Source organism: Tauraco erythrolophus, chromosome Z (assembly GCF_009769465.1).
Source record: "Tauraco erythrolophus isolate bTauEry1 chromosome Z, bTauEry1.pri, whole genome shotgun sequence".
Taxonomy (NCBI): domain Eukaryota; kingdom Metazoa; phylum Chordata; class Aves; order Musophagiformes; family Musophagidae; genus Tauraco; species Tauraco erythrolophus.
This window is the reverse complement of record NC_141496.1, coordinates 34,425,458-34,438,838: the sequence shown is the minus strand read 5'-3', so window position 1 is coordinate 34,438,838 and position 13,381 is coordinate 34,425,458. Positions and strand designations below refer to the sequence as shown.

The 13,381-nt window shown below is 40.6% G+C and overlaps 2 protein-coding genes across 6 annotated transcripts in view; one reads left to right on the top strand and one right to left on the bottom strand.

Annotated features, from left to right (window-relative positions):
* Positions 1–3,777, top strand: part of FAM81B (family with sequence similarity 81 member B) — a 39,304-nt gene extending 35,527 nt beyond the window's left edge. The window contains exons 9-10 of the mRNA XM_086629844.1: positions 570–765; positions 3,671–3,777. Of these exons, the coding sequence (XP_086485970.1) occupies positions 570–765; positions 3,671–3,777 (303 nt within the window). The remainder of the gene's footprint in view (positions 1–569; positions 766–3,670) is intronic.
* Positions 3,778–8,091: 4,314 nt separating this feature from the next.
* The window catches only part of SKIC3 (SKI3 subunit of superkiller complex), a 48,250-nt gene continuing 42,960 nt past the window's right edge, over positions 8,092–13,381 (bottom strand). For 3 of the 5 annotated variants that reach the window (XM_086628900.1, XM_086628902.1, XM_086628901.1), the window contains 4 exons: positions 12,801–12,953; positions 10,879–11,009; positions 10,295–10,418; positions 8,092–8,705 (listed from right to left, as the gene is read on the bottom strand). In XM_086628900.1, coding sequence (XP_086485026.1) covers positions 8,628–8,705; positions 10,295–10,418; positions 10,879–11,009; positions 12,801–12,953 — 486 coding nt within the window. In that variant the 3' untranslated portion in view covers positions 8,092–8,627. Of the gene's footprint in view, positions 8,706–10,294; positions 10,419–10,878; positions 11,010–12,307; positions 12,391–12,800; positions 12,954–13,381 lie in introns of those variants that run through there. The other 2 variants (XM_086628903.1, XM_086628904.1) reach the window with 2 other exon arrangements.

Below are 13,381 nucleotides of genomic sequence, written 5' to 3'. Positions count from 1 at the left end.
ATCGGGGCCACCACTGAACCCCACCCGGTTTCGTTCATTGACAAGCTCAGAGAAAGACGGGATCGTCTGTTGCAGATCCTGCCCAGTTTTAAATACAGACAAACCCTCATCCTGCCATCAGTACGTTAAAACGCGAAGCGCTGAGGTTCCACAGCAGCAGTTAGCACTTGGCACAGGACTGATGCCTTTTAATGAATTCCTTCACAGCTCTGAAAGCTTTTCCTCCTTCGCCATATGCAGTTCTGTCCCCTTTAGAGTTCAGAAGCAATGGACGTGCGATCATCACAACTTAGCACTTTGCAAATCACTGGATTTAAAATGAACAAATAAATAAAATAAGAACTTGCAAAGCACCTTTGTCCTGGCCCAGCTCCTCTTTCACAGTTTATTTGGTTGGCTGGGGAAGAGAGGATTGACACATCCTCCGGGGTACCAGACCTCACCTGCATTCATTCGGTGATGTCACACATGGGATTAGGAAGCAAGGCTGATGGAATGCGTGGTTGGCAGGAGGCAGGTTAATGTGGGCATATTTAAAATGTCTTACCTGTGTTGCTATGTATTTAAAGGAAAGGGCAGAAAAAAGAGTTGAAGAAAAGCTCCTATTTCTGTCACTGAAGCTAGAACAAATGGATAAACCACAGAAATACGAAAAGCAGTTGAACCAGGTGAAACGAGATGAAAAAAACCTGCATGCAAGAATCACCAGATTTGAAAAACAGATCTGGAAGGAACTTGAGGAAATCCAGAATGAATACAGATCAGGTGAGGCTGGGCTTTCATGCAATTTATTTTAAAAATAAATTTCTACAGTAACCTGATGCTCCAAAAAATACTTTCCAGTAAAGACAGAAAGACATTAAAATGACTATTTCTCTCTCCCAAACCCCGATTCAGAGGTGTATGGGTTAGCACACTTGTCTTTGCCAACAGCCAGCATGATGTTTGTCGCAGGTTGCTTTCTCTTCCACAGAGTCTAAAAGATCATTTAAAAGGCAATTTCACGACCTGTTTTCCAGATGTTTTAGAGCACCTATTTCTTCTGTTAGCAAGGCCTCTAACCTTCTTTGGGATGTGCAAGTCATTTCATTTTGCACCGATCCTGCTGCTGAGACTGTGTTTGATGGTTTTGTATCATTTCCATCCTTTACTCCCCATTCTCAACCAACAGTCGCTGGAGAAAGAGGCACCTGGATGAGTTACAGCTACCCGACACAGACCAAGTGTGCAAGTGAAGAGAGGAGCACTTAGATAACATTGAAGATTTTGCCCACTATAATTTATCCTGTGCCACTCAAACCGCATCTGTTGTAACACCCTCTGCTTGCCGCTGGTCACAGAAACACAGCAGATCCATCAGGTTATCAAAAAAAAACCCCAAAAAATCCTCAGCCCTCTCTCCAAGGGAACAGATGGCTGAAAATCATTACACAAGGGCTTCACATCTTACACGTTCTCACTCGAAACTCAAGCGTCTGGTTCTCATTTTCAAAGCTGTCTGTGACTGAGGACCCCAGCTCTTTACTTCAGCTCCAATTCCTTCATTATCTGCAACCCACCTACAAGTCCTCCTCCAAGGTTGCGGCAAACCAAGCTCTAAATTAGGTAAAGTCTTTGTTTGGCTTGACACGGGAAGGCTCTGCTATCTCCAAGACCATCTACGGCAGCACAAGACAGCATCTCAAAGCAAGCTGTGGCTAAGAAATTTCAGAATAAAAGATTCTGATGCTGAAAGCAGAGAGTTCTTAACTTCAAATTCCTGCCTGCAGAAATTAATGACAGAAAAGATCTATTTATACCAAACTTTGGCCCTCCTTGTGTTCATGTTCAAACTCAAGTCCAAGGATTGCTCTTTCCCATGGCAGTCCTCTGGTAGTGGCTCACCCCCAAAAAAGACACTGAAGAGGTGTGGGGCAGCATGAAGGGCACAGGGGCAGCCCACAGACTGTCTCAGGAGCTGTTTGTGCTTCAGCATAGATTGACATCTTGGAAATCAGAGACATGTCTGGAATTTACAAAATTCTAAGCACTATGCAATGATCTGGTTGAACACTATCTAGAGTGTAGCAGTGAAAAAATTAATCCATATTAAACAACCCTTCCAAAAAGAAAGAAACATGTCATCAGCTGCCAGGTGACAATAGGCACTTAAGGAAAAAAAAAAAAAAAGATGAGACTTAAGATTAATCCACTGTTAGGTTGCTTGCTTGCTAATAAGCAAGAACCTATGTGACACGCTGGACAAACGTGAAGTACTCTGTTGTAATTTCAAAGTTACTGCAGTCTGGAAACAGCTAGGCAACAGCAGCTCACAATTCTACTTTTCCAGTCTTTATTGACAATATTTGACTGCGTGAGGGTTCAAACAAGGTGTTTTCCCAAGCCTGGGGTTCATTCACACGGTGTGCAATAAGCCATACTGACCCAAGCTGCGCAAGTTTGGGTGCCTTCCCAAGACAGCACACACCTTCAAAGTTTCTGTAAACATTTATACAGCATGTATTATATATATTTACATATTCATTGTTATGCTCTTAATTGATTAAATTTCTCAGCTAGCATATAAATTACTTCACATGCTCAGTCCTTTTCTTCTGCCCCTTTCTTTTTGGGTCTGGGGTATGTTTAGGGCAGGCAGTCTGTGAGTCGGTGGTCACCATCTCCCCCTGCCAGAATTACCCTTCCCCCAGTTACCATTGTTTCTCCCTTAATATTTGTGGTATTCTTCTAATCTCATTAATCTTTTCTCGTAACAAGATGTCTTCCTTATCAGTCTTTGAAGTCCTTGATTCGGCTCCTTCTTTCATGATTAACAGCCAAATGTTTTGGACCTACAAGGACGCGTGTCCCCCTCTTCACATATTTTTCTAAGGCTCCTTCATTATCCCTCATTATCTATAAAGAAACGTCTAGTGCATTTTTGCATCAAGCAAATCTTCACTTAACCCTCTAACTCTTTCATGGCTGGACAACAAAGGCCCATCATGTCCTCTGTAGCTCTGTTTTTGGAAAAAAATGTGCCTGAACACTCCCATTTCTCTCTTTTTACACACCTATATTCACACGCACAAACACCCGGCTGGTGAAGCTGGGCTCCCGTTCTCCCAGAAGCACACAACAAAACAGCGTCTCTCTCAGCTGGATTGCAACTTGTATTTGCTACTACTTGTAGTTGCAGTTGCTACAACTCTGGTTGAACTGTGGCACCAATCCTGCTATCTGGGTAGGCAGAGCAACAGCATCAGTGTCCAGTGGGAACACAGCGTCTTTGATTCAAAATAAGGACTGCAGGCTTAAAAAAAAAAGTCAATCCCAATGCTCAATGGAAGAACAATATGTTTTAAGGCTAACAATACCCTTGGTTTTAAAAGCAGATAGTATTTTCTCTACTCCACACCACAAATCTGATGTCAATGGCAGTTTACTGCTACGTGTAATTATGCCTGGTATTGTCCAATGTATTGGAATGGAAGATACGATTCCTATAGCAAGGAGCTTGCAACCCAAGCTGCTACTGCCTGCCTATGGTATTCAATAAAACAATGGAATAGAGTAGATTTATGTGCTCTGTATTAAACATAGGTTAGGAACATTTGCAAAGAAAAAAAAGAATCTTTCAACATGTTGAAAGCAACCACTGTTTAATTAATTGTTCCTATTCTTCTACCAGGATTTCAATCCACTCACGAGTCTCTGGAGCTGCTCAAACAAATACAGAACACCAAGCTGAAACTTGAAAAAAAGAAAATTCAGAAAGACATGAAAAAGACACAATGAAAGTGACCTCCCAGAAGACTAACTCCAACAGCAAGCCTTGTCAACGTTCGCAGGTGCTCTCTCCAGTGAGAAGTAGCATTGGGTTAAAGGAAGTAGCCTGTAGACACACCTGATTTTATTCCCTCCTCTCCCTAAAGGGTGTTATTGCTCTTTGTGATATTGTGCAGCCACAAAAGTAACAGCTCTGTAACACTAACAGTCCTTTTCACACCAATTTTACAACATAATACTTCACTATAGAAGAAAAGTTAAACTTTAAGGATTGACTTAAAATTTTACAAGCAGATTTTGTACAAAAGTATTAATATTCTGTAAAGGACTTCAAGAAAACCAGTAAGCCCAGTCCTGTCATAAGCTACATCGGTTTTAGATTGGTGTAACTATTGAAACCAAATTCCTCCAGCTGTGCACAAGGTGTATGTAGTAATAGCATTATGAAAACCAGGATCAGAATATCCACAGATGCATCACTTGGACCTATTGTCTTAAGTTACTAGATCACCAAAAGTAGCTAATAAATTTGGTACAGGTGCAAGTTAATTATTAGCAGATGCATTAATAAGAATGTTTATATCTCATCTTCTCTGACTAAATAAAAGTGAGTGGTGGTTTGCAGTAGAACGCCCAAAAATGTAATCAACATTGTGGGGTTTGTTTTGCTTCAAAAACAAAAACAACAATCTGGAAATAAGGAGAAAAACTCTGGGAGTAGGGTGAAAGAAACGTATCGGTTTAATTTCCCAACAGAAGTCAATATGAGTTCTTTAGCAGGGAGGCCAAAAAAGGCCACAATGCAATTGCAAGAGAAACTTGAATTTCTGCAGTGTGTTTGCTTCCAGAAAGCCCAATACTGTCCATCACCCAGAGAAGAAAATTCAAAAGGGCTCAGATAATCCTCCTTCAATAATCCATATCTCAATTCTGTTGTGCCTTTTTCCTCCACAGAAAAGCAGTTTTCTCAAGCCACGGATTACAGGTGGCTTCTTCTCTGAGAAGCCAGACCTGCACAGCGTGACGGCTGAAAGCGAATTGACGCAGTCAGTAGGGAATGCCATGTCAGCAGTTACTGGCGTCACTCCCGCGGGCAGAAACTTTGGCATATTTAAAATTGCTCCAGTGAGTAAAAAGTTCTAGAAATCACTCACATCTTGTAGAAGACAAGACAAAACAGCCACCAAAGTCACAGACAAACCTTTCTGCATTTTGTGGCCAGGCTCTTTGGAGCCAAACTCCACGGGAAAGACTTCCTCAGCCTCACGCCTGCTTTCAGGCCAGGTCTGTGTGTGTCATGCTTCCTACAAGCCACAGGAAACCAGCAACACCCAAATCCTGATAACGTGCAGCAGTTCCTAAGCTACCTTGAGTCCGTATTTTGGTCTCACTGCATGTTCTCTCCATTGCAGGGGGTCCTGCCTTCACTGTAGACTTAGAGTCCATTAGTGCAGACCCAGCAAGACATTTGGGCTTGAGGGCAGCCTCCCCACTTTCTTTCTGTAGCTCTCTCGAGGCACTCTTGCCATTTGTTGGTCATGCTCTTGGCTGCCGGCGGAGCAGCAGTTTGTATGGCTGCTGGATCTGCCTTCCCACCGAGTACCCTGGATGCTGTGGTCGTCAGTTCACTGAGCAACAGCAAAACGGTGAAATACAGAGTTACTGATCAATGTGTTTCTAACAGCGCTTCATGTCAGAAAAACACAGAAAGAAAAAAAGTCAAGACCACCTCCAGAGTCTAACTCTGAACAGAGAAAAGGACAGAAGTACTGCTGCACATTTCCTATCCATATCTGTCTCTATCCATCCCTCCTTTCACACGGCAGTATGGCACAACCAAATCCTGCTTTATCTAAGCGCTGATTTGTACAATTATACTCGAAGGGTTTGAGGGCCTAATTATAAATTCAGATCACCCGTGAATATATATTTGGAACACTGCTACTGCCTGAGTGACTTCACTGCATAAAGGAGTTCTCAGTATTTATCACTCCACACTGCGACCAAGCTCAAAAGGATCTCTCTCTTCCCTGAAAACACGACATTCAAAAGTTATTTCACTGTCAGCTGTTCAGTTAAATCTGTAGAAAGAAAATTAGGTGGGAAAGAAGAAAAGCTATGTTCTAGACATCTAGGACCATAATCCATAGGCTGCAGGATTAGGGATGTATTTTTCCTTGCAAAGGTACATTTGTGCAGCATTAAAACAGTTCTCAAGGGTTTTCTATCTATGAATTTTAAATTATTAATATAAAACATATCAAACAAAAGTACTGGGAAGAGAGACTCATACACCTGTGTTTTTGTTAAACTGTAAGGTTAGGCAAGACTAAACTAATGTAATTACCTGCTGCACTTCATGATGACATTCTGAGAGAAGCTCAGAAGTTGAGTAGAAATTCAATCCAGCAATTCTTGGGAAATACAGAGAATGAGATGAACATGCATGACCCAAATAAATAAATAAAATTCTCAGAAGCAAGCCATCGTCTCATGTTTGCATAAAAGGATATGTAAGAAGCATATAAAATCCTTCAAATCTGAAGTAGCAAGAATTCCTACCTTGAAATTCATTAGATCTCATTCCATTCTGCCTTCAGCATAAGCCAACATAATAAAACAAATTGCAGTTGTGGAATGCTTTTTCCCCCCTTTTTACAGTAATAGCAGCTGAAGGTATTCACAGCCAGGCAGTGAAATCCATAAACAACTATCTGTTCCCCAGCTCCATGACGCTTATGTGCCTTTGTACAGTACTTGGCATTCTAAAGCTGAGCTCTACAATAGTATAAACCATAGGGCTGTCTCAGCCTGCATGAATTTACAGTTTTTTTCAGTGTTACACAGACCTTCTACAAGTATTGATTCTGCAGAGGCTATACATTGCTGAAAAATGAGGAGAGCAAGATTTTTCCCTCATCCTGTTGAAATTTGCAGAAGCTTGAATTTAAGCTTGTGTTCCCTGAGCACTTTTTACTGAGTAGGTGGTAGAGATATGTGGTGGTTTTTTTCCTACGGGGCATGTAATACAAGTTTGGGCTGTATAATTATCTTGTTCAAGGAGTTCATCACTGATCACAGTAAAAGTAATTTCATGGTATTCTGAAGAGAAAAAACAATGCATTATTTTTTTTTTTTTTCTAATATGGAATATTCACAGTCGACAGTTACTTAGCTGGTTTCTCTGGCCCGCTGTTATTTGTCTGTTCTCCTAGATGTTACAGAGTATTCAGGGTTTAGTAATGAACAAAGTATAGGTTAATACTCAACACAGAAGCTTTTCTGCCTAATGCATTAACAAGGGCAGGCAGCTGCTTGCTGTGCTGTTGTCAGGCTGGTGATGATGGCTCTCCCACCACTAGAGTAGGAGGTACAAATATCAAGACCATCCACAAGGATATGAACTATAGGCTGTAAGAACTTTTCCATGCTTTTAATAGCAGCAAGCTAAAAACAGTTACAGCTAGTCTTGAGAGTCACGAGTACGGCTTTTGCAACACTCCCTTTTAGTATCTGCAGTTACTGATAGTTCAAGTCTGTGTGACAGCTGGCTGTGAAGGGAACCACAATCGATCTAAATTTATCAAAAAAAAAACCTTTTTAAGGAAGGTATTTTGCATTGAGGTGGGTGGGAGAATGAAAGCGTGGGAGACAAGGCAGGGTTCTTGCCATTCAGAGGTTTCTACTCACCTCCACAGAGTAGAAACGCCAGCCTACGGAGCTTGGCTTTCCTCTTTACAATGACAGCGGCACGCTTGTGGCTCTCGCCTGCTTTCCAGAGATCACTGAGCATGGCTGGTCGCAGAGGTGCACACTCCACACACCCCAGCTCGGCATCCTGCCTTCTTTAAGCCCAACAGAACTGGTTCCAAAACCAAGTGTATGTTCAGTGCAGTCCCACTGCACACATTGGAAGTGCCCTTTCTCCTCTGCCATATGGGATCATATGAGTCACTGTAAGACTTCGGTGGACAGACAGGAACTTTAAGAAACTTTAAACCAGGAAATGGACAGATATCGTAACTCCTGTCAACAGCCTGAAAATCCTACTGCTAACATTAACACATTAGAATCATTGCTTTATCTTTTTTTATTTCCATGTACATAAAGGCAAAATAACATCACGTCTTAAGAAACAGTGTCATGATTCATTCAATTAAGCAGTCAGCAGCAGAATTACCAAGACATAAATAGAGCCCGTTATATGCATTTATAAATATGACCCTGTCCCTGATGATCACAAGCTTTTCTTGATGGGAATGTTTACTAAAGCCTGCAGTCAAGAGGATACACTGCTGTACTTAAGATTAGCTAAAAAAAAAAAAAAAAAAAAATATTTAAAAAAGTATAAATTGACGCCACATGAAGTTCCAAGTGGATCTGGGTCTCAACCCCACAACAAAGCATATCAGAGGAATATGGGCATTTTAAATCTCTGAGTGTTTTACAATATTGACTAGAGAAGAAAAGTTTGCTGCTACTTTGCTAGGAAGATTCTGTGCCAAGACAACCTTGCATTACAGTTAATATTGTACTTCTGTGTGTGGCCAAGGGGGAAAAACAGACAAGTACTCTCCATTGCAAACAGTGCTGAAGTTTCAGTGAGGAAGAAAACGAAAGTAAAATTCAGGGTTTTCCTTTCAAATAAAGTGTACTTTTATGGTGGAACTCATGTCAACAAGAAAATAACCTACATTTGCTCAAGAAAAAAGTAAAACTAAAGACAAACTTGCAGTTGATGGAACAAAAAAACCAAAACCAGACACAAACAAATAAAAAATCCCAAACCACATATGCTTTTGGAAGATGGACTGATTAAGTTAAATGAATGGAAAATTTTTCACTTGAGATAGTCCATACTAGGCACTTGCTGACAATTTCTCATTTAGTTCCAGAGCTCTAACATCTCCATTAGCTTTGGCATTTTCTATAAGCACCTGCAGAGAAAAACAAACAATGAAAAACTGAGAATATAACATTTTACTGCTAGTATTTCACTGGCAAACTCAAATGCATTTTAATTTCTGCTATGCAATTTCCCTAAAAGATTAAGTAAGGCCAGATAGGAAATATTAAACATTACACATCAGCTTGCTTAAAACAACAGGCACTTAAAAATCCCCACTCTGCAGTGACTTGCCAAACCTGTACTCACTTGCAATGCACTACAACAGCATCATTTGTTACTTGAGGCCGAGACCAAGTTTGACAAGTACGTTAACCCGCTGGCAATGAAACAAGCAGAGCTAGATGAGACCTATCTCCCTGCCAACACGCACTTGCCTCCTGATAGTACCTTAGTGTAAATCTTCAGTTGCCAGACAGGAGCATTCTCTGCAGCTACTTGAACAAAACTGCTAAGTTATCCTTTTGCTTCCCCCATTTAAACTTATCCTTCCTTCATTTACTTTCTACATCTCCTATTTCATAGAATTTCATAGAATTTCTAGGTTGGAAAAGACCTTAGAGATCATCCAGTCCTATTTGCAGCTTTTCTACTGGTTAAAAAGGCTCCTATGACAGCCTAATGTTCACAGATGTTCACAAGCTTCTGGTGCTTTTCTTGTAATCCAATAGCATCACACATATCAAAAAGGAAAACCATTAAGTAGAATCAAGCCAATCCTTACTCTGGCCATGACTGTTATTGTACTCATTGGTAGGGAGTATCAATGACTTTGCAGAAGCAAGTGCAACGAGACCATACCAGTATCATCCGAACTCGTCAATTCTAGCTTTTTTATGAACATGTATGTCTGTGCATGGAATTTTGTCAACACTGAGCCTACTCGATATGTTGCACCTCCAAACGTACTTTGTTATGGATTCAAAGTTTCATGAGAGAACAGCTGTTAGTCTGGGTAAAAGAGTTTATCATGCCGGTGGAAACAGTGAGGAGATTATTAGGAGAGTGTATGCAGAGTTTGAGTAGTAAAGTGATGCACATTACAAGCCAAAATGAACCACCCACTTCTGCATCACATGAAAGGGCTGTGTGGATTTTTTGAGTTTGACCAAATCCATTTGTGAAGTACTGTCAACAGAAACTAATGTACCATCTACTATGTACTGAAAATAATGTACCATTACAGATACAATAAAAGTCTTAAGCACAGAAAGTACAGCACTCTCCTGTTCAAATCTTTTGGGTCAAGGATACCACACTGTGCAAGCCAGGCTAGAGGAAATTAACATTTTTGGTGCGTTAATATGTTCTGGTAAAATTCTGGCAAAACAGTCCTCATGTCTACCAAAGAGTCACTAGTAGAATTCTTGCCAGTTTGGATTATAGGGTGATTTTACTGTTTGTTTTTCATTAGAATTGCATGAACAAATGGAAGACTTTCAAACTGGATGCAGTCTTGAAAACTGAGGTACACTTTGCCCATACAGAATCCTTAAACATTGCAACCTCTAGAACGTGTGAACCAGCACCTCCCTAGCCTCTGTCTACCCCATTTCCAAGTTGCAAGCCCAGTGTTCAACATAAATAGATTGAATTTCTGTATAAAATTGACTGTCTTACATCTATTAATTCATAATCATCTTTGGCATACAGATGTTGCAGGAGGTACCAGCGTGCCACTGACACTATGGTTTCAGGATTCCCCGGTTGATAAACCACTCTTTCCAACATTCGACGAGTCTCTCTAGAAGCACAAGCAAAACATAATGCAAAGCAAATGCAACTGACTAAGTTGCAGGTAACATACCAGTATCCCAGAGCAAACAAGGATCAGGAGTAATACAAGGGAAGGTCCTTATTTCCATACCACCCAAGAAAGCGAGGGAGCAGTGCTGTACATGCCTTTGTTTCCTACAGAGTTGCATCTAGAATGCTAAGGAATACTGCCATCGTTGTTATGCTTAACATACCACACTCAAGCTAGCATATTAACTAGCAAGTAACCCAAATTAGACTGACATAGCAGATTTCGTGACTGCTACATCATGAACTGCTTCCCCTGCCTCCCTTTTAACTGTCATGCTACTTAAAGAATTTATTCCAGTTTTCAATTTTCTGTTAGTTCTTGGAGTTAGATCTGCGGATAATGACCGCTTGTACTTTTAGACAGCATGTTCCATTTAAACTTAACGCATCATGCATACCTTGCTCCCATTTTACGATTATACTGTAGCAGTGCTTGTAGGAGAGCTGCCAAGGGGCAAGAAGACAGTTTCAAAGCTTCAGTTGTCGCCTCCTGAACCAAGGATGGCCAGTGCTCATTTGAGACATTAGCCTATGATAAAGGGAAAAAAAAAAAAAAAAAAAAAAGAAAGGGCTTTATTGGAGTGTGCATAAATCAGGTTTTGTTTGCAGCTTTCTAGACAGTAGCCTTAATTCAAGCTGTTCTGACTTATATAAAGTATTTGGCAGGTTAGAAAACAATTTCTTTAAAAAAAAAACAACACCAAAACCCAACAACAAACAGTGGTTAGAAGGGCCTCGAAAAGTCATGTTAAATATTCTAGGACCACCCTTGCCAGCATTTCACTTGCTCAATTATGCAAAGATTCTTTTTATTTTTCCATACACGTTTTAGTAATGCTAGTTTTAGTCACAAATCCTTGTTTGCTCTTCACCTTGTAAATTTTCATCCCATGTATAAGACTATTCTAGAATGTAGAATTTATCCCCAGAAGTGACAATGTATTTTACCAGAAGTAAAAAACAACTCCAAGATGGTAATCACCTAATAAAGCAACTACTAAGCTAATCCATGTCTCTTCTGGCTTAAGAAAAATCTTATTATTCTCCTTGTGTCCAGAGAGCACTCAAATTGCTGTTCTTGAAGAGGTGCCCAAATTTTCACTTGGACAGATAATTGGGAGACGAGCAACTTTCAAACACAGAGCCTTCTTGGATCTGAACAAGGTTTTCACCAGGCTTTTGCACATTTCGTTAAGTCAGCGCAGATCAGACAGGCCCAACAGAAATCCACTATCTGCTCCTCTGCTCACGCAAAAAAGCAGAGATGAGAATCAATTTTGTACTAATTACATTTTTAAACACAGTCTTTTCTATTCTCAGGCAATTCAGGCCAGCATTTGAAGAAGTAATATTGATTAAGTTAGAGGGTACCTCACAACCTGGGGGGACATTCAGGAGCTACAGGAAACAGGTAGCAGACCATTCAGAAATGGACAGAAGAATCATGGGAGGAAAAATCCTGTCACTTGACAAATTCTGCCATTTGAAGCATATGGCTCATGAGAAAGAAACTTGTCTACACTAAGGGGGATTCTCTTTTCCCTATCAGAAGCAACAGCTTTGCAGCTTTATTCTTGGTAAAACTGACTGCCGATTTTCTTATATAAGCACTTAGGATATATGAGGTTCCTTTGCCTGATTTTGATTATGGCTGTTAGCTCAATAATCTGTTAAAACACATGAAAAAGCGTTAGCCAAGATCACAGCAGTATCCACCTTTTACACCAGGCTCTAAAGAAGTCTGGTAGCGCACTTCAAGTTTCTAGAGTGACAATGCTCTAAGAGAACAGACACTCGCCAAGAATTTGAGTTCACCTGGCCCCTCGGTGCAAGGAGTAGAATAATTTTCTTTATACCACAAGGTACACTTCCCTTAGATTGTCTTTATACTTCAAGGCAAGACACCAGATCTAGAAACGACCATACAGCACAAAGTTACTTGAAACTTGACTGAAGTCTCCAGGCACCAGTGCAGAAAAAAGGTTTACTAAGGCAGTTGTCTGAACAAGAGGACAGAGACTTGAAGGGTATGTCAATTTGGATGATAAAACTGAATCTGTTATTACAGAAATAACCTGATTGAACAAGTTAACCTCTTTATGAGCACAGTGGTTCTATGTGATTATTTCACAGCAACCTCTCTCACAAAGAAACATTCTAGAAGCAGTCCACTGCCCCCTGAAGTCTCCTTTTATCCTCTAGCTGTCATTCATAAAATGTAAAGTCATTTAAATAGAGACTTCATTTAAAGACCCACAGAAGCCCTGCATCCCATGAACTCCTGTTAAATCATGCAGTTATGTAATTTTGATTATCCTACCATGCAGATTTCCAGTGCGAGCATTGCTAGGCTGAGCAGACTGGATAACATCCCATTCCAGCTGCCCTGCTGTGATGCCAACTGCAGACTCTTTCTGTAACACATCTCTGCTCCAACCATCATTCTTTGAGACTGATATACTTTTGCCAGCCACTGAAAACAAACAAAATCAGTTACGGAGCCACCAAAACACACATCTATTAGGAAATATTGTTTAATTCAATTTATAAGAGTACCACGGCATACTATTAGCTATAACACCACCATCCACTCAGCACTTATTCCAACAACATACTGTGCACCACCTTGCAGGAAAATGCAGGTTGCTGCAGAGCTGGCAGTACATCTCACTACAGTAACTTATTTTGGCATTCCCTTGACCACCCACGGACAACCGTTTGATAGCTGTCTTAATCTGGAGATTGCTCACAGGTGAATCAGTAACATGACTGGTTTTGTGAAAGTCATTCTTCAGGCTAGAAGAATGTCTTTTTGACTCTAAAAGCTCTGTACAGATTAAGAGATAATTTTTCCTCTGGAACAAAGGTTTTTCCAGCCCATCTGAGTAATGCCAGGAACAT